At 37.8% G+C, this 19367-nt stretch overlaps 1 protein-coding gene and 1 non-coding gene across 2 annotated transcripts in view; one reads left to right on the top strand and one right to left on the bottom strand.

Moving 5' to 3' along the window:
* calcrl2 (calcitonin receptor-like 2) overlaps nucleotides 1–15149 on the top strand; it is a 42144-nt gene extending 26995 nt beyond the window's left edge. The window contains exons 4-13 of the mRNA XM_026154779.2: nucleotides 3480–3587; nucleotides 5177–5289; nucleotides 6020–6111; nucleotides 6328–6457; nucleotides 6652–6805; nucleotides 7303–7363; nucleotides 8521–8587; nucleotides 10463–10681; nucleotides 10914–10955; nucleotides 11131–15149. Coding sequence (XP_026010564.2) covers nucleotides 3480–3587; nucleotides 5177–5289; nucleotides 6020–6111; nucleotides 6328–6457; nucleotides 6652–6805; nucleotides 7303–7363; nucleotides 8521–8587; nucleotides 10463–10681; nucleotides 10914–10955; nucleotides 11131–11409 — 1265 coding nt within the window. The 3' untranslated portion in view covers nucleotides 11410–15149. The remainder of the gene's footprint in view (nucleotides 1–3479; nucleotides 3588–5176; nucleotides 5290–6019; nucleotides 6112–6327; nucleotides 6458–6651; nucleotides 6806–7302; nucleotides 7364–8520; nucleotides 8588–10462; nucleotides 10682–10913; nucleotides 10956–11130) is intronic.
* A 902-nt stretch (nucleotides 15150–16051) lies between these two features.
* On the bottom strand, nucleotides 16052–16123 carry trnaq-uug (transfer RNA glutamine (anticodon UUG)). Its single transcript has one exon. It is a non-coding gene; the product is annotated as a tRNA-Gln (tRNA).
* Between the last annotated feature and the right edge of the window lie 3244 nt (nucleotides 16124–19367).

The raw sequence follows: 19367 nt of genomic DNA, 5'->3' as shown, positions 1-19367 counted from the left end.
CACTCTTTGTTTACAGCATTTTGTTTACAGCACAGTAGTGTATATATATCGTAAAGCAACATATAACATATTAAGTAACTGATAGCAGTTGAATAGTAAGGAAGTGAGGTGTATTACTGGCAGTCCTTCCTATTTGGTGTGTGCACATTCCTTGGAAAAGAGAAAGAGAGAGGGACAGAGAGAGAGAGGAAGAGAGAGAGAGAGGAAGTGAGTCAGAAAGAAAGGAAACTTGCCCTTTGTATTTCCCCAGTGCCTGTTACTCCCATTCAGTACTTCACTGCCTTTGAAATGTTATTGTGTGTTTCAATTCCCAGCATGCCTCTGTGGGACCTGGTATAAGCGAATTTCCGAGTATTGTTGAGAAGCTTTGTGTAGCCCAGCTGTGGTTACACTCTCTATATAAGAGTAACACACTATTTATAATGAATGGAAAATCTATATAAATAGTAATAATAATTTAAAGGGTTGCCTGTGGATGATAAAATTAATTCAAAATGAGCAGTTGGTGTATAATCACTTTAGGGTTCCTCTCGCCCCTCCGGGTGTTCTTTTAGCTGTATCTTTGCTGTTCCTTGGACTGCGCTCTTCTGGACAGAAATCTTGGATGTCTGGGATCTACTGGTGGCACTTGCCAAGCTTCAAGGGCACTGCACTCAGTGCTCTGATTACCAACGGAACAGCTATTGCCTTCACCCTTAACATCTTCTTGAGCTCTTCTCTCAGCCCTACTTCTCAAGCTTCTTGTGTTCCTTCGTCCTGATGTTGCTATTACTCAGTATAGCTACATCTATCACTACAGCCATCTTCCTCTGCTTGTCCACCACTACCATGTCTGGCTGGTTAGCTATCACCAGTTTGTCTGTCTGTATCTGGAAGTCCCACAGGAACTTAGCTTGGTCATTCTCAACCACCCTAGGAACCATGTCCCATTTTGACCGTGGGACTTCCAGGCCATAGTCAGCACGGATGTTTCTGTGTATATGCTGGCCACTTGTTTATGTTGTTCCATGTATCCCAGGGAATCTTTGCACAGCCTGCACCTGGGATCTTGCTTGGTGTGGTAGAACCCTGCTTCTATTGAGCTCGTGCTAAGACCTATTTCTTGTGGTGCCATGATTAGGGCCTCTGTATTGTCTTTCAGTCCAACTTTGTCCAGCCACTGATACAATTTCCTCAATCTGCCTTCATACATACCATGAAGGGGCCTGTCCTACCATGATGATTCTTCTCCTTGCTCTTTTTCTTTCTTGGGTTTCTGCTGCCTGTAGAATTCATTTCTGGTAGTTTGATCCCCTCTTTTCTGACTACCTTCGCTCTCTTTGTTACTATTCAACTTTTTCCAATCCGAATGACATTCCGATGTCACTGCTGTAGATCCTAGTGGTGCGGATTGGTGAATCGATGTCTCATTCACTCTTGGCATATAGCTCGATGTCATCCATGTAGAGGAGGTGGCTGTCAATTGCTCCACTCCATAGTCGGTATCCATAGCCATTGCTCACCAAGGGGTTTAAGGCTTATGCAGTTGAAGTTGGCTTCTAGAGTTGTTTGCCATGTCCCCATTGAGTTTGTAATGAAGTTCAGTTCAGTTCAGTTCATTTTTATTTCAAACATGCGCCTTCACATTCATTACAAAATATCATTCCATTCTTTTGTTTGAAAAGGAGTAGGCAGAAGTCTACACTTATTATTCCCTACCCCCTCAAATTTTGCCTTTAATTAAATTTTCTTTTACCCTTAAATTAAACAAACAACATATGAAGTAAAAGTAAAGCAAAGACAAAACAAAACAAACAAATAAACAAAACAAATAAACAAGCCCCACCACAGTATAGTTACTTTCATATAAATAAGGACTGAGTGGTAACGTTTGCAGATTGACAAATTATGAGACAAACAAACTAAAACACTATTACGAACAACATTTCCGCACTGGGTTAACCCTGTTTTCTTCATTCTTATATTTGTTAAAAAATTGTTTTTTATATTTCATTTTAAACTAGTTTATGTTGTTACTTTCTTTCATTTCTTCTGTTAGACTGTTCCATAATTTAACTCCTGCTATAGAGATAGACATACTTTTCAAAGTTGTTCTAGCGCTTTGTATTTTCAAATTCTATTTCCCTCCCTCTTTAGCTTCTGTGAAGCACTTTGTGATTTTTATCTTGAAAGGTGCTATATAAATAAAGTTTTACTTACTTACTTAAGTTACACCCACCTTGTCTTTCTATAAACAATTTACAGATTTCTTTTGGAAGCAATTTATTTCTTACTTTATATATTATTTGCTTTCCCCAGGACGGCAATGCTCCGTGCCAATTTCCCTCGAACATAAGTAATGTGTGGTTTCCAACAGACCTTGTGGTCAATGATCACACCAAGAAATTTTATTACATTTACTCTTTCTAAATATACATTGTCAACACATATTTCTACTTTGATATTTTTATTTTGGTTTCCAAACAACATAAATTAGTTTTTATCTAGATTCAATGATAATTCATTTATATCAAATCACTTCTTTAATATCGTTAATTCCTGTATGATCATCTCCAAAACCTGTGGCAATTCCACACCTGAACAAAATATATTTGTGTCATCTGCAAATATTACAAACTTTAAAGTCTCCTAAGGTCCTGTTGATCTTGTATAGTGTTAGGTATTCTAGGATCCATGCGTGGGGCATTGAGTAATATGCTTTCTTGTAGTCAATCCAGGCAGTGGACATGTTGGTCAGTCTGGTCTTGCAGTCTTGAGGAACTGCTCTGTCTACAAGTGGCTGGTGTTTTACCCCTCTGGTATTACTGCCAATTCCTTTCTGTGTGCTGCTGTATTGAGCTATTTGCAGGGGTGCACAAAAGTGGTCCGCAGGTGCGGATTCGCTGTCAAAATAAAAGATGCGCACCAGATAAGCTCCTTTAAGCAATTACTTTGGTGTTCCTCCACCTCCAAAGAAATGTCATAAGGAGTCCGAACCGCAAAAGAAGCACGTATTGAAAAGTGGTTGCAGGAGGTGAGCTGGCTTCAAATGATGAACGCACAGAGATGTGGTGCAGAATATGCCGTGAAAATCTCACTCTAGCGGACAAAAACAGTGCCTTTTATCTACGCAAACACGCGTTGCAACTTCTTATCTGGTGCACGTCTTTTATTTTGACAGCGAATGCGCACCTGCGGACCACTTATGTGCACCCCTGTCTATGTGCCTATTCATCTTAGCCACCACTTGGTTAGAACTTCCAAAAGGCTTATAGTGTTACCACTACACTATCCAGCTGCTCTCTCTCTCTCTCTCTCTCTCTCTCTCTCTCTCTCTCTGTCTGTGTGTGTGTGTGTGTGTGTGTGTGTGTGTGTGTGTGTGTGTGTGTGTGTGTGTGTGTGTGTGTGTGTGTGTGTGTGTGTTTTATGGTTATCTTACCCTAAATTACCACTGCACAGACATGCAAATCTCAATGACATTTCTCCTCTGCCCTCTTTAGGCCCTTACTGTAACCGTACATGGGATGGCTGGCTATGTTGGGATGATTCAGCTCCAGGAACTGTCATGCAGATGTGTCCAGCATATTTTATGGACTTTGACCCTACTGGTAAGGCCGTAATGGACACACATGGTCTCTTTGTATTCTTCTTTTTTATTTGTACTGATACAGTAAGTGAATAATAGATTGAACAAAGATAGTTATAGTTTTGAATTTACACCACCATAGTTAATTTTAAATCAAGTAATGAAGATGTGATTGATCTCTAAATCACAATCAAACGGGTTTAACAAAAATGTTGTATTATTTGTTTAGGAATTAGAGGCATTTCTATACATAGTCGATACATAGTCACCAATTTTCATTTTCATTGGACTGACAAGAAGTTTCTTGGACAGGTGTCCATTCCCTTGCTATTTCGTGAGAAATAAAGGACACGTAATGTCTGAATTTCATTCAAAGTAATGAATTTGTGTTTTATAGCTTTTTTAGTCATTTTAGTCAATGTAAGGCTCAAAAAGTTATCAGTGCAAGTGAAGAAGCCCGTCATTAGGATCAAAACCAAAATAAATCTATTAGTGTGATCGGAAAACTAAAGGAGTAGCCAAATCAACAATCTTGTGCAGTGTTAAAACAATTTTTTGCACTGATCAGAAGACAACTAGAGAGGATGTTGACAGAATTCTGTCGATGGTTCAGAAAACCAACTCTGAAACATTTAGCCAAGTCAAGAACACTTTCAAGGGGGTAGGCATGTCATTGTCAAAAGTCTGCAATCAAGATACACCTTCATGAATGAAGTACAGGTGGTTTACAACAAGGTGCAAACCACTGGTTACACTAATGAACCTGAAAACCAGATTTGACTTTCCAGAAAAATCTGATGAAACTAAGGGTAATTTACTAGAAAAGGAAGACAAAGCGGAATCATCTGTCCAACATAGTGGAGACTTTGTTATGGCATGTGCCCGTACGGCTGCTAGTGGAACTAGATCACTAGTGATGAATGGTGTTTTGACTTTTAGTTGAAATAGCAGGATGAATTCTGAAGTGAACAGGGCTATACTCTCTGCTCAGATTCAGCCAAATGCTGCAAAACTGTTGGGTAAGACGAAAATGACCCAAAGCATATTGCAAAAACAACCTTTTCGCTAGTTAAATGCAGAAAGTTCCACAAACAAACAGCAACTTAAATAAGCTACAGTAAACACATGGCAGATCATTTCAAGGGTGAAAAAACAGAATTTAACCCTGGAGAACCAATCGGGTCAGATCCGAGCCCATGGGTTCTCCAGGGTTAAAGATGTCCATGGGTTAAAGTCTTAAGGCAGTCATTGACTTCATGTAAGTATTAAAAACAGTCCTGATATTTAAAAATTAAGTTAGTTTGTCTAACTAATTTAGAGACTTCAAAAATGGGGGACTGTGTTTAAAAGTTGTTGCATTTGTTAAACTGTAATAATTTTGTTAAACCCTTTTAATTAAAGCTAAAAGCCTTCACTTCAAGGACAATTTGATTGTTTTATTTAAAATCCACTGTGGTGGTTTACAGGGGCAAAACTGCAAAAATTGTCCCTTTGTGCAGCAAAGAACAGACCTAACTGCATGTACTACAAATCGTCCACGTGCTGTATTTCATGTATAATGGGCCTATCATTGCCAACTATGACAACATGTAAAATCTGTTCATTCAACAGAGAGGGTTACCAAAGTCTGTAATCCTGATGGCCAGTGGTTCCATCACCCAGAGAGCAAGAGAATCTGGTCTAACTACACCATGTGTTCTGCACACACTAACCACAAACTCAAGGTAAAATGGAGCTATTTTCATCATTTACTGCATTTGTTTAATTTGGTTTGGTTTTGGCTGAATTGACCAAATTGGAGCATTGACCTTTACTGTAATCTGGTTCTGTGTGCCACTGTTTCGGGAGCTATTTTTCTGAATAAATGAATGTTTTTTGTGAAATTTTCTGACTGGAGTTAGAATTTGTTCGCACTTTCAACTTTCAACTTGCAATTTTATCTTATCTCATTTGATCTGATTTGGAGATGCCAATTTAACTATTAGAAAGCCATAAAACTTTGCAAACTCATCTAACCCTCCAAAATATGTCTAAGTAGAGTTCTGATAGAAATTTTCACCTTGCTCAAATCTGCTTTTAGTCTAATCAACCTCATGTCTAGACTGAACAGGCCAGTTGTTTGAAGAATATTCCTGTCAGAAACAAATCTCTAAAGCCTGTCAGACTTTTTGTATATTGTCTTTAATCAATTTAAAATTCCCATGCCATTTCTCCAGCAGTGATTACTGTTTAGTGCATCTTAATTGATGGCCATTCAGCAAATACTTTCTCTCTCAGAAGAGAGTTTACAGTTGTTTTATTTGCATTGCTGTGTGCTGCTTTCACATACTGTGAAGAGAAGATGCAAAGATTGTATTCTGTGCTGGCTAACATCTTAATTTTAAAAGAAAATCACTCTTAGTCAGCGATAAATCTATTTACATTCATCATAGCTGAGCAATTTGTTCCCTGCAGCTTGCCATCAGTGTCTACTACATGGCCATGGTGGGTCATAGTCTTTCCATTGTGTCCTTAGTCATCAGTCTGACCATCTTCTCCTACTTCAAGTGAGTCATGGGAGGTTTCTTCTGTCTGGGTTAATTGACTGCTTCTTGTTTTTTCCCTCTTCTTAATCATATGATTAAATTATCATAGAAAATAATGGTGATTGCTTGAATGGGAATATTAATCTCCTGAGAAAAGTATTAGTTCACTCTGAAGCACCCGTAACTAATACGGTAGTCCATTAATGCTGTTCCTTTGCTCTCTCTGCTCTCTTTCAGGAGCCTTAGCTGCCAGAGAATCTCCCTTCATAAGAACATGTTTCTTTCCTTCATCTTAAACTCAATTGTTACTATGATATGGCTCACATTCAGCATAGTCAATAACCAGGGCACAGACACCAGCAACTCTGTGAGCCACCAACTAGTCTTCATCTCATTACACTCATGAGTTTTCTCTGTTTTCAAAAAGGCCTTATAATCCATAGTCTAGTGCCTTTCTCAGTTTTCACCTGTGGTCCTCTGTTTGTGTTTAATTACATATTTATAAAAAATCTGCTTATAACATATTCAGTATATAAGGACTTACGATATCCCCTCTATCAGGTGAACTGTAAGATCCTGGCTGTACTGACTCAGTATACCTCTACTTCCACCTACTTCTGGATGCTGTGTGAAGGCATCTACCTCCACACACTCATCATAGTGGCCGTCTTTGTTGGGGAACAGCAGCTCTTCTGGTACTACATCCTGGGGTGGGGTGAGTCAGGAGGATCACACACATTTGTGCCTTTTCCAATTCTTCTTGGAGTTCCTTAGTCTAGTTATGTAGGAATTTGCATCATGTTAGCAGCAAATTTGCAGACCTGGCTCTGGCCACAAAGGGCCAGGTAGGTTGGGATAGCTTTTTTCCCCCTTAATATTATTGTTAAGGGGATTATTATTATTATTTCCTCTTAATTATTTACTCTGGTTATCTTTGTCCACTATTAAAATTTGCTTGATGATCTGAAACATGATATGCATGACAAATATATATATATATAAAAAAAGAACAAAACAAAACTAAGAAATCAGGAAGAGGGTAAATACTTTTTCACGGCACTGTATCCAAACACGTGAGCATGTATTATACATACATATACATCCTCATTCACTAATACACTAAGATGTACTGCTGCAGCTGCAGCAGCCTCTGCAGAGATCCTGGGTGTCAGACTAGTATTCATTTCTGATTTTCTCTCTCTCTGTCCAAAGGTTTTCCCATCGTTCCTGCTGTCACATACGCTGTGGCTCGTGGGCTTTTCCACAACGACCCGTAAGATGCAGCACATTTACTGTTTTGCCATTGTCATCTCTGTAAATCAGAAGCTCAGACTAAGATGAGAAATGTAGTAAGACGTGTAGAGATATCCGTACTGGAAGTAGAGCAAAGCACAAGAGAGTTTTTCATCTTTTCTATAGTCTCTAAAATATGAAGTGGATTCTTGTATAGAAATATTTGACTGAAAAATGTTCAACAAACTAAGGTCAGTATATAATGGATATAAGCTAATGACTGACAAAGCCTGACTGGCTGAGAGTAATTTGATTCACTGTAATCCACATGTACAAGCTGCAATGTGACCCATTCCCATAAGCCACAATCTTTACAGCCTGCGAAAACACTGATAAAGATTGTGGCTTACAGGGATAGTTTATATAGCGACTATGTCTACAGCAGCTTCGTAAAAGATGTTTTGCCATCATCATTATTATAAGCAGATGAACACCTTTGACATTAGTTGAGTAAAATATATTGTGGTATTATATTTTTAATTTGTCAGTTATAGTTTTTGGATAATTTGATAGCTCCACCCCTTCCACACCTTTATTTTACTTGCTACGTGCTTTTTTAATGTAGAATATTAAGTTCACCTGATACAGTCACATGGTTTATATTGCTGGATTCATCACAGTCAGACCTTCTCCCCCCAAAAATGTTTGGTGTTTACTGATCTTTATATTTTTATATATGTAGCACTCTATTCAATCAGTCCATCATGATATTTATATTCTTTTTTTCAGATACGTAGAAGAACCCTCTGCCCACATCTGTCACATCTAATTTGGTTTGAATCAGAGCTTCCATTATGAAATTTCTCCCATCTGAACTTTGTTCAGAAGTTTTTAAAATTTGGGGAGTTTTTTTTTTTTAGAATATCTGTCAATTTAACTGCTTTTTCAGTAAAATATTTTTATACAATAAAACATAAGAGACTATATAAGAATATTAAAAAAAACACTGTGATCCTTTGTTCGGCCTCCGGTATGGACTCAAAGAATAAAGTGCTTTTGCAGGTCTTTACTCTAGCCTCATAGTACAGTCTTTTGTTAAGAAGAATTATAAAATATAGAATTATCTCATCAAATTGCAGTGTTCATTGAGTGTGGCACAAACGATGAACAATGATTTCCTCTTTGTGTTTGTTTCAGGTGCTGGATTAGCACACACACTCAGCTGCTCTACATCATACACGCCCCCATTCATGTTGCACTCATTGTGAGTTGATAACAGTGCATTTTAAATATCTTTTACCCAAATTTTAAATATTGAGTGACAGTTCGTTACACTGCTGCACACTCTGATACATGAAATAGACAATATACCAGATACACATTCATTTATTAACAGAGAGATCAAATACGCTGTGTCAGCCTTTAAGTGCCATGATAAATATTGCCAGCATAATTACAGTAAAATGATAAAATGCTAATAAAATCATAGCTTTGGCACTAGTTTCAGAACCTGGATGTCATTTTTCAAAACGCTAAAAACAAAATTCTCATTCAAAACACTGCATTTGCGTTCATATGTTTTTAAGGAAAACTGGTACAGTTTCACTGTTTAGTTGTTTAGAAAATCATTGAATATTAGAGTACATGCAGTACACATATGTCGTTGCTGTAAAAGAACCAGTAAAGAGAATACAACAGATGCAGTGGAGTCAATGAACAAATGTTAAATTTACTAATGAAATCCACTGTAAGACGAGGAGAGCCTCTGCTATGCACCTCCTAGATGAGTTGCTCCAGGCATGTTCCACTCAACAGGAGGCCTCTGGGGCAGACCCAGGACATGCTGGAGAGATTACATCTCTCGTTTGGCTTGGGAAAAAACTTAGTCTCCAATTAGTCTGCTGCCCCCACAACTGGGACCCAGATAAGTGAAGAAAAATAGCCGACTAGATAGATAAAATACACTGTAAATAACAGCATGGTTCCCTTTAAATGAAAGCAATTTGCTAAAAATAATATACATATTGGAACATATTGGAAAGAACCTTTGGTGAGTCCAGGCCCGACACTTGTCTGCTGTTATGTTGCATGTCTGGAGGATGATCACTTGTTGATGCAGATGCCTGTCACATATTTTCTACTTCCATGTGGGGAAAAATCCTCAGTCACACAGAGGAAAGGAGAGTGCATGGGCAAGTCTATGATGGTGAGCTGTAGATGATCCTGAAACCATAGCTCCAGCTGAAAGCATCATGCAAATTAACATTGTCCCACACAGTATCACAGAATTCCCCAGCAGTCCCAAAGACCAGATTTAGCTCATAAAGAATGCTACAAGGAGCTCTGCATTGTATGAGCCAACACAAGATCTGCATCCCACCACACCATCTTCTAATATAGCAGCAGACATGTGATGTTGGCCTCACGTTGTCAAGATACTGTGATGGTGTTCCACTGGCCAGTGAAATTCTGACCTCGCTCTTTGTCTTGGCTTGTTGGAAGCCTGCCTGAGCCACAAAAATGAACTTAAGAGTGTTTTTACTTGCATCCAGAGCCATAAACTGAACATACTTAATGGTCTGTTGCTTCTCTATGTCTGCATTTCTCTCGAAAAGCACATAGTAGAGCTGTTTTAGGGAAATTGGGTACCTTTTCAGCATATGTGCAGTGGTTGGGATACTTACAGATTCCACATTGTTGAAGTTGTCTTCTGATGCAGAAGAAGCCAATCACGGCCAACTATTGTTCATCAGTTAAGAGTGTGTCTCTGCCTGGTTTAGTGTCAATTCCACTGGAATAATTACAAGAGAAAAAGTATTACTGTAGAGCAGATTTGGCCTGAAAACATGTTACACATTAGCACGTAGTACCCAACATGACATCCAGGTTCTGAAACGAGTGCCAAAATGATTGTATTAAACTGTAAAAGGCACACAATGTAGACAGTAAGTAGTCATGTATTAAACTTCAGTCTCCTTAATTACTGGGACTCCAGTGCCACCATCAGGCCACTTTTTGTATTTTCCGTATAAAAGATTTCTTTTAAAGCCTCATAATAAACATTATGTCTCATTCTTTTCATCCATATTTGTTTTAACCACATATATTTTTCTCTATCCCCCTCCATCCATCTATCCAGGTGAACTTTTTCTTTCTCCTGAATATCGTCCGGGTTCTGATAACCAAACTGAAAGAGACACATTGTGCTGAGTCCACGACCTACATGAAAGCAGTTAGAGCCACGCTCATCCTCATCCCTCTGCTGGGAATCCAGTATATCCTCATACCTTGGGCGCCGGATGGACGCATTAGCCACGCTGTCTATGAGTTCTTTCTTAACATCTTCACTCACTTCCAGGTACACTCAAAACAATGGCACACTTGAGATACATTAAACTCTGTGATCAAACCAAAAGAGTGCTTTCGATAATTTGCAACATGCAGTGACAAAGAGCACTTTTTGCTCCTAAAACTGCATAAATAAGCACTGTGTATTAATATTAACCCATTCCAAATTTACCATGTATAGTGCTCTCACTAAGAAATGTTTTTTTTACTGCTATTGAATCTGTCTGGCTGTTACTTTTCAGGGACTCCTGGTGGCATCTATTTTCTGTTTCTGCAATGCTGAGGTATGTCTAAGAAATTTTCAAAGTGCTAAACTGACTAAGACTTCAGTCATGACACAAATAATGCAGATTTTTTTTTACTCATTCGATATAAATTCTGTCCGAATTTCCAAAATGTTGACTTAGAATTGGCAAAAGAGCATAGATAAGATGACATTTATTCACTGTTGATGTGCAGGCTCAAACAGCAGTGCGGAGGAAGTGGTTTCAGTGTAAATCTGCCTGGGGCAAAACCGGCTGGGGTGAAACACCTCTCACCAACAACCACTTTAACTACCACACCAACTCTTCCATCACCGAAACCAGCCGCATCACCATGAACGTAGAGCCGTCTGCCAATGCACCTTCGGAAAAAAAGGACTCGATCTCCGTGGTGCCGCAAAACGCCAGCAGGAAGAAGAGCAATGCATGCACCAACGGGGAGATAAGCAACATTCTGGAGACCACTCAAATCTGATTGGATAAAACACAGAGGTGACGGTTTTAGTGCCATATACACAACACACACAACACACACACTGAAAAAAACAGGGACTGACGGAGAGTTTTCACAATAAATGTTAGGTTTTGTATGTATGTACATAATGTCTGGAGAGCGATTTAAAAGCATGTAATGTGTAGCTCACACAGGCACATTTCTACGCTTACGTTTTTGGACTTTTAGGAACTGATGAAAAAAACAAGCGTTCATCATCGTCGTTCATCATATCCAGTAATATCCAGTAATCGTATTGTAACGTTTTGTTATGTTGCTGCAGTCAAGTCAAGTTTCAGTTGTTGTTTGTTTTTTGTAGTTTTCATCAGAATAGAGAAAGATGACAATCCTGACACTGTATCTTAGATGCAGTTAGGAAAATAGATTTTTGGACAATGACACATCTCTACACCACCAAACACGATCTACAGCAAATCAAACAATCAATATGCGATTAATAAAAGTATTGCATTAGCTGTTTAGGAATTCTAGCCATTTTATTACATTGTCCCCTATTTTCTTTGAGTAATTGGATAAACCAATTACTTTAAATTTTAATTTTAATTGAACAGTTTTTAAAGATTTGGATGAAAATCCTTTTGGAGTCTAAAAACTATGGATATCATCAATGGTGCATTTCCTTTGAGATGCTCTGCCAGGTCTTAACCGCAGCCACATTCAGTTGCTGCTTGTTTCCCTGCCGCTAGTTTTGTATTTAGTAACTGAAAAGCATGCTTTATTAGACTGAGATGAGGTGACTAGCTTGATTGTAGACTTTAAAATTATACAGCTACCTCCCTGAGAGCGTTCTTGGGTTAGCTAAATTCAAAGGGTCTTGCTAAACAAGGAAAGAATTTGCAATCATCTTCTTTAAGTTGCCTTTTGTGGGCTTCCAGATCTTTTAGAGCTGTTAATGGTCAGCACTACATTTTCTACTAAATGTAGTAGATTGTTGATTTGGCCACTTGAAAAGCTTTTGCTATCTGTCTGATAGGTTTATTTTTTGGGAATGATTTCCTCTTTCACTTTCATGGACACCTTGCGGGACCTCATATTGAGAGTTCCAGCAACTGCAATCAATCCAGATATTTTATCTGAAGCCTTATTTAAACCTCTGATAACTGTGTATTAAAACATTGCTCTTTTCTAAACAGTTAATGCATATTTTCAGGTGAGTGTTTGTGTCATTAGTTGCCCCATAGAGCTGCCGAATGCTTAACTGTATATCAGAGTGACCAAGTGAATGTCGTAGCCCAGAGATGTGATTTTTTTTTTTACAAACTTTTATTTAAGAAAGATAAAAACACCTCATGTTGTCTTGAAAGCCAGCATCCTCATTTAAGTTGTTTCACATATTAAATTTCACATCACAGTGAATCCTATAATAGAGCTGGAATTTATTACCAGAGGGAGTGCTGTGCCCAGAGAGTTTGGAAAATACACTGTTATAGAACTAATCTGCCCTATACAAAATGCAAAAAAGGCAAAATGCTGTAATATTTAGTTTGAGTTGGCTTTTACTGTAACAATGAAAAAAAAAAAAGATGTTAATTTTTTTTTTCAAAACCAAATGATACAGAAAGGCAGCTAACTAGACATGTAAATCTAAAAATTATATCCAAAGTTTAAGCTAGCTGGCCCAATAGCTGCAGCTGGATAATCTGAAACTTAAACCCTACGTATTCTTTAGCATTTTGTCGAAAAATACCAATTTTGGTAAATTGAAGTGGCGTTATGGTACTTCATCACCTAAGTAAATGACACAAGCAAACCCACTGAGGTGAAAAGCTGAACCAAGTTAAAATTTAGCAAAATGTGAAGCTAGCAACTGCTATGCTAGCTGTTTCTTACACAATGTAATTCAGTTAGTTCAGTTCAAGAGAATGTAAGGTAAAGACTAAACAATATTGTGTGTTGTTGTGGTTTAACTAGACTTGTCGTGACTAGTTATAGTTTGGAGTTTTATCCCTTAACTTCAATCTGTAACTGAGCAGCCAGAATGTTGGGGGTTTTTGGACAGTCAGCAAAAGAGCTAAAATACAGGAGTGGTATTTTATTTTTCAAAACTTTATTTACATATTATCCAAACTATATTTACATATGCAAAAAAATATTTCTTTTGCTCGTCTTTTCTCATTGTCTCTTGCTGAGCTCCGGTTTCAATTTCTCTACAATGAGATTAGAACTAGAACGGCTCAACTTGGTTGGCTCAAAACTCTGAGGCTGAGGTTTAAGTACAGGAAAGGCTCAGAGAAGCTCCACAAATAGTGTGTGCACTAGACCCTGACCAATTTATCGGCAGACCAATACTATCAGCCAATCTCAGCCAATCTGTTGGTACTGAAGACATTAAATATAGTTGATAATTCAAATTTGTAAAAGAAAACAAGATGGAGAGCTACCCTTCAACTATGTCATGAATGTTGATGATGAATATTTTGTCCACCAGGGGGCACTCTGCAACTTCCCTGTTGGTAACACACCTGTTTGGAATGAAGCAAACACAACAACCAGCTGGGTAGAGCATATAAAAGTAAATAAATAGCTACACACAACAAAAATATAAGGAAAATCTATTCATGTTTCATGTGTTTAAAGGGGGGGAAAAGGAATGTTGAACTTTAAACCACCAATTGTTGGTATCAGACGATTTGTTTCTTCACAAATTCCCCACTACTTTCTCGTGAACAATGTATGAAAAAAAAGCACTTATTTAATGTCTGCCATTAATGTTTCTTTTATAATTATATTACTTTTATTGTAATGGAACAGGTTATACTGATCTGATGTAAAGCTTTAATACCCTGAGGTTTCAGATGAAACGAAGATGAGCTTTTGTCTAACTTCTGTAGACAGGAGAAGAGTTTGTGCGTAACAGATGTGTGTGCCTTTTTTGTTATAGTTTTTCCATAGTGTTGCTGTTTTATTATTTCAAAGAGTGCTTATTATTGTTACACAATGCTTTCCCCCTCCCTTTGCACAGTTATGCATTTACAGTGACTTTACAGAAATACAATTTAATAGTAGTGCACTGTATGTATCCTGGCTACAGTCCACTAGAAAACTGAACAAGTCTTATTGTTAAAGGTGAGCTGTTAGCAAATGTATTTAGCTGTTATTACAGCATGCATACACACACATCATAATAGAAAAACAAAGGCTCCAGTGTGAATATAGTGAGGTAACAGGAAATTAACTAAGCATGAGAAAGAGCTATTTCACTTAATCCCACCCACTTGGGAAGTGCCTGCTCAGCAGAGAAACAACTGTCATGGATGCATTTGCAAAGCAATTTGAGAAACATTCCAATAAAGTGCCAAAACAAATTTTCACTTCAAACATATTACTCTAAGGAGCTTGGAAAGAAAAGCGACTCAAGGATGGTCGTTCACAGTGGACATAGATAGCGTCTTTCACTCCTCTTTCAAGCCATCTGTCTTCAAGAACCCTAAAGAACTCCAGTCGTGTTTCTTTCACAGCTGCTTAGATCGCCATGACGTGGATGACTGAGAACCTACACAGACAAACATAATACTGTATTTATATTTTTAACACTGCCATTTATGTGTGGAAATAAATTTGTGTGACTATAATCCAGCTGTGTCTGTTACTATTCTATACTTTGGGTTATTTTGGGAATATTTGTAATTTACACAAGTGTTTCTGCTGTTATTTTACATACTTATGCTCAACTATTTTCCCATTAAACTATTTTAACTTTTGCTAGTTACTTTATTATTTGGCGTATATTTAATATGGCAATCTGTGTGCTACTTTATTTCTTTTTTGGTTTGTTTATTATTTATTTTATTTAATATATCTTATTTAGTGTAAACCAACACTATATAAAGTAATTAAAATAAGTACTATTAACTTTAACAGCTAATTGAGATTATATGTTGGGAAATAAGCGGTTTGCTAGGATGACCAGCATCAAAATGAAACGTTTCCTGATTTATTAATGAATTGTGCAGTAAAATATGTATTAGTAAATTTGTGTACACATTAATATTTCACCTTTAATACACCAATTCATTGTTTGATCATTTCCGAGGACCAAAATAGTCACTGAAATGCTAAAGTTAATTGAATAGTTAATCCAGCAGCTAATAGGGAAAGCAAATTGCAATTTTAAATAGATTTAGGTTTTATTGAGAGTTTAATGTTTAGAGTTTTTTCTGTAAATTCGTTTTTCATTAAAGGCATTTGTTAATGAATTGATAATTCATTTAGAATTATTCATTTAGATTTCCATTCCATTGACCATTGACCTCTGTCAATGGCCCCAGGGTGGCTGTGGCTACAATGTAGCTTGCCATCACCAGTGTGTGAATGTGTGTGTGAATGGGTGGATGACTGGATGTGTAAAGCACTTTGGGGTCCTTAGGGACTAGAAAAGCGCTATACAAATACAGGCCATTTACCATTAGATCATCAAATAACAAATCACTTGGTTGATACGATAGGACAATCTTCCCCAAGTATTTAGGTGTATAATACATTATTTTGTAAAATATCTTAAACATGGGCATACATCTGCTTTAAGGTTATTCGCTGTTTTCTTAGTACATGTCGATTTTCTGAAAGAAAACCGTATTTTATTGTACTGTAGTAGAAAAGGACGAGGTCCCACCGAGATTTGAACTCGGATCGCTGGATTCAAAGTCCAGAGTGCTAACCATTACACCATGGGACCGGATGGTATCGCCAGTGTGGGTCGTCGACTTTTGAAGAAAGTGAAGAGACTCTCTGCTTAAAATTTTAGGTGTATTTGTCTATTTACGTTCAGCTACATTACAACGACACAGCTGAAACGATGACAGTAAACTGTAATTTATGTTTATAGCTTTTTAAAGACAGCTAACAGGATATGAGTGACGTTAGCTGCAAAGACATGTTGTAAGTTTTAAGCGAGCTCCTTTAGCTAACTCAAACATGCCAAAGACTGAAAAGGCAGCGTTGATTCTATGCGCTTTTATATGAGTAGTAGTTTACGTGTACTCAGTAGTATAACTAGCTAGCATTACAACACAGTTCTCATATGAAACGCCGCTAACCTTAACCGTTGCTTCCAGGTTCATTCTTACCGCACACGTAAATTACTTTGGATGCTTGAAATGAACTGAATGATAAATGAGAAAGCAGGGTGAGAATAAAGTACATATATACATCTGTTATGTTATGTTATTATCATTAGGTGTTGTTGGTTATTGCTGAGTTGTAGTAACACAATACGCCACGTGGAGGCAGCAGAGGATGTGTTTTTAACCACACTCCACACCGTCGTCTACTTCTCTATGTTTTTGTATCGTTTGCATTTTTATTATATAATTTCACTAAAACCGTGCTCTTTATTGGGCTGTACAGGAAGGAATTCCACGCATATTAAATCACCACCCCCGGATGCTTTGTTGAAAATGCAGGTAATCAGACAGGCTATAAGTTCTGTCCCTACACTGTTTAAGCTATTGTAATGACATTTTCCCCCTAAATGAGATTGATTATATTTTAATCAAACCTAAAAATAAGTTTCCACGGTCACTGAGCTTATGCACTACAGCCGAATAAGCACGACTGGTTCTGCCCCAGTTGTGCAGACCTAGATAATTACAGAATGCTGTGGATGAGCTTCTCTGTATAAGCTCTGCAAGTCCATCCAATACAGCTCCATCCACACATAGTGTAATAGAGAGGTGCTATGGTGATACATTCACTTGATACCCCACAGCTTATCTATACTAACAGCTTAAAGCAGCCATACTCGTTACAATCTCTAGCATGTGAGCGGATGCCTCCCGCTTCACCTTCGGCCCCATTAAAGACTGGTTTTAATGCACGTATGTTTAAGCAAACAGGCCACTTGGTTACACTCACATTCGACCTAAGAAGGATCAGAGGGAAATCAATGTGGTGTTGAACTTTGGATGCAGGAATGTGACTGAAATCAATTTAGTGGAGTGTTTGTTGCAGATCATCCTATACTGTGGTAACCCCTATAGAAGTAGGTCAGCCACACAGAAGGAAATAGATAAGATATCATTTCAATCTTTATTTTGAGAACAGCCCTGATAGTTTTAATTTCACCCAATTATCAAATGCAGGGTCATTATCGATGTGCTATGTTTATCTCTACCCAACTTAAATTTACACACACATTTATTGACATTTTGAAAGTTTCATGATCAAAGATCATTTGAAGCATTTGAGGTGAAAAACTGCTGAGTGCAAGCATGAATAAATCCCATATGCACATCACATGTGAGCAGGCACAGGAGTAGATGAGCCTCTTTTCTTTTCCTTTAATCCCAGCCTGTCAGATTTAGGCTAAATCCTGTTTTAGTGATAGCCTCAGTTCTTGTCCAGGCAAGACAAGATGGTATGCGTGGCCCTTCAGTATGTTCTACACACTATACACTGTTTCATTTTTCTGGAATGCGCTTTTACAATGTTTATAGTTTTAGTATTTTTAAGTCATTTTTTTGCTATAGTATGCATCAGTAAAGTTTATTTTAATCATGTGTGAACTGGGGTAGAATCAGTGTTACCAAGTTAGCACATAAACTATTGATGAGTGGGTCAGTGGACTTATTTTTCACCCAGTTTTCACATCTATTGACTTAATACTGTTTCATGAGTCAACAGCTTTAAAAAAAACAGCTCTATCAACACAAATCAGTTACAAATCAACCATCTAATCTTTTGAAGCTTTAAAAAAAACCTCTTTCATGTATAACACGTGCAGTGCACTAAAATGTTCAACCTTTATTTAAGAAATTGGAGGCTGAGCTTAAGGCATTATCATTATAAGAACATGTCTGACAGACAAAGCCAGCAAGTTCATGCTTCAAAGAGAAACGAAAAGAGCTGCCGATCATTTTTAAGTCCTTCTTAGCTGTAAAATGATGGCTCCTTCCTAACTGCTGCTGCCCTTCACTATTACAGTGAGGAAAAGAATGAGTGAAGGTAACAGGTTTCAAAAGCATTAAGTGAATCATTTCTTAAGATGAGCATGAAAAGCATTCTGAAAAAAACATTATTTTTAGCTACTAAATTGTAGCTGAATTATACCTGTGTTACAATAAATGTCAAAGCTTTAATTCAGTGTCTAAGCTAAGTGAGCAATGTCACTGCTTAGTTTGTGACCAATCAAAACTGACAGCATAAAGTATTTGCTCCGATCGCCTAAGTCTCTCTTGGCAAACACACTATGGACAGAAAAAGGAGTTCAGGTATTGCAATACTGCAATACATATTTCAAATCTGCAAACAGCGTCTTTAGCTTTCATGTAGCTCTTCGGGCCATAACTGCAGATATCATCGTCTAGCTGGGGTTTGTCTGGTCTGATTTTAAAGGGGTGTGATTTGCAAAAGGTGGATTACTCTTGAGAATATTTGTTATTGATTTAAAGGCTTGGTCTTATTAAGGCTCATCTTTTGTGGCAACATCACAATGGGATAGTATTCCAGTTTTTCACAGGAAAAAGTGTCAATGAAAGGTCTGGCGAAAGACAATGAAGTAAGATCCCGCATTTGCAGTAAATCAGGAGAGGAAAAAGACAGTAAAGCACACTGTTTCTTCTGAACTTCAAATTTACAGGCAGGCACCTCAGCTAACCCCCATTACTCTACGCAGGTGTGCTTTGCAGCATCTCTTGAGATTTGTGATCTAGCTCTTTGATGGCTGTGCAGCCTCTCTTGGTATGAATACACTCGCTCCCTCTTTGGCATTTTAACTGAAGCGTGTCCAAATTTCGCCCTTGCAAGCCATCACATATTTAATCTGATATTCTGTGATGTTAGCCAAGCTCGTAAAAGGTAAGGTGTGCGGCTCGAGCAATGTGGGTACTGCAGGTGCTGCAGGAAAGAGCAAATGCAGGCAGCGTCCAATGGGTCACACATGAACGACACTTTTTTGGTTATAAAAAAAACTATACCTCAAA

The sequence above is a fragment of the Astatotilapia calliptera genome, chromosome 20 (genome assembly GCF_964374335.1).
Source record: "Astatotilapia calliptera chromosome 20, fAstCal68.1, whole genome shotgun sequence".
Classification (NCBI taxonomy): Eukaryota; Metazoa; Chordata; class Actinopteri; order Cichliformes; family Cichlidae; genus Astatotilapia; species Astatotilapia calliptera.
The sequence above is the reverse complement of the archived record's forward strand: the minus strand, read 5'-3'. Positions and strand labels throughout refer to the sequence as shown.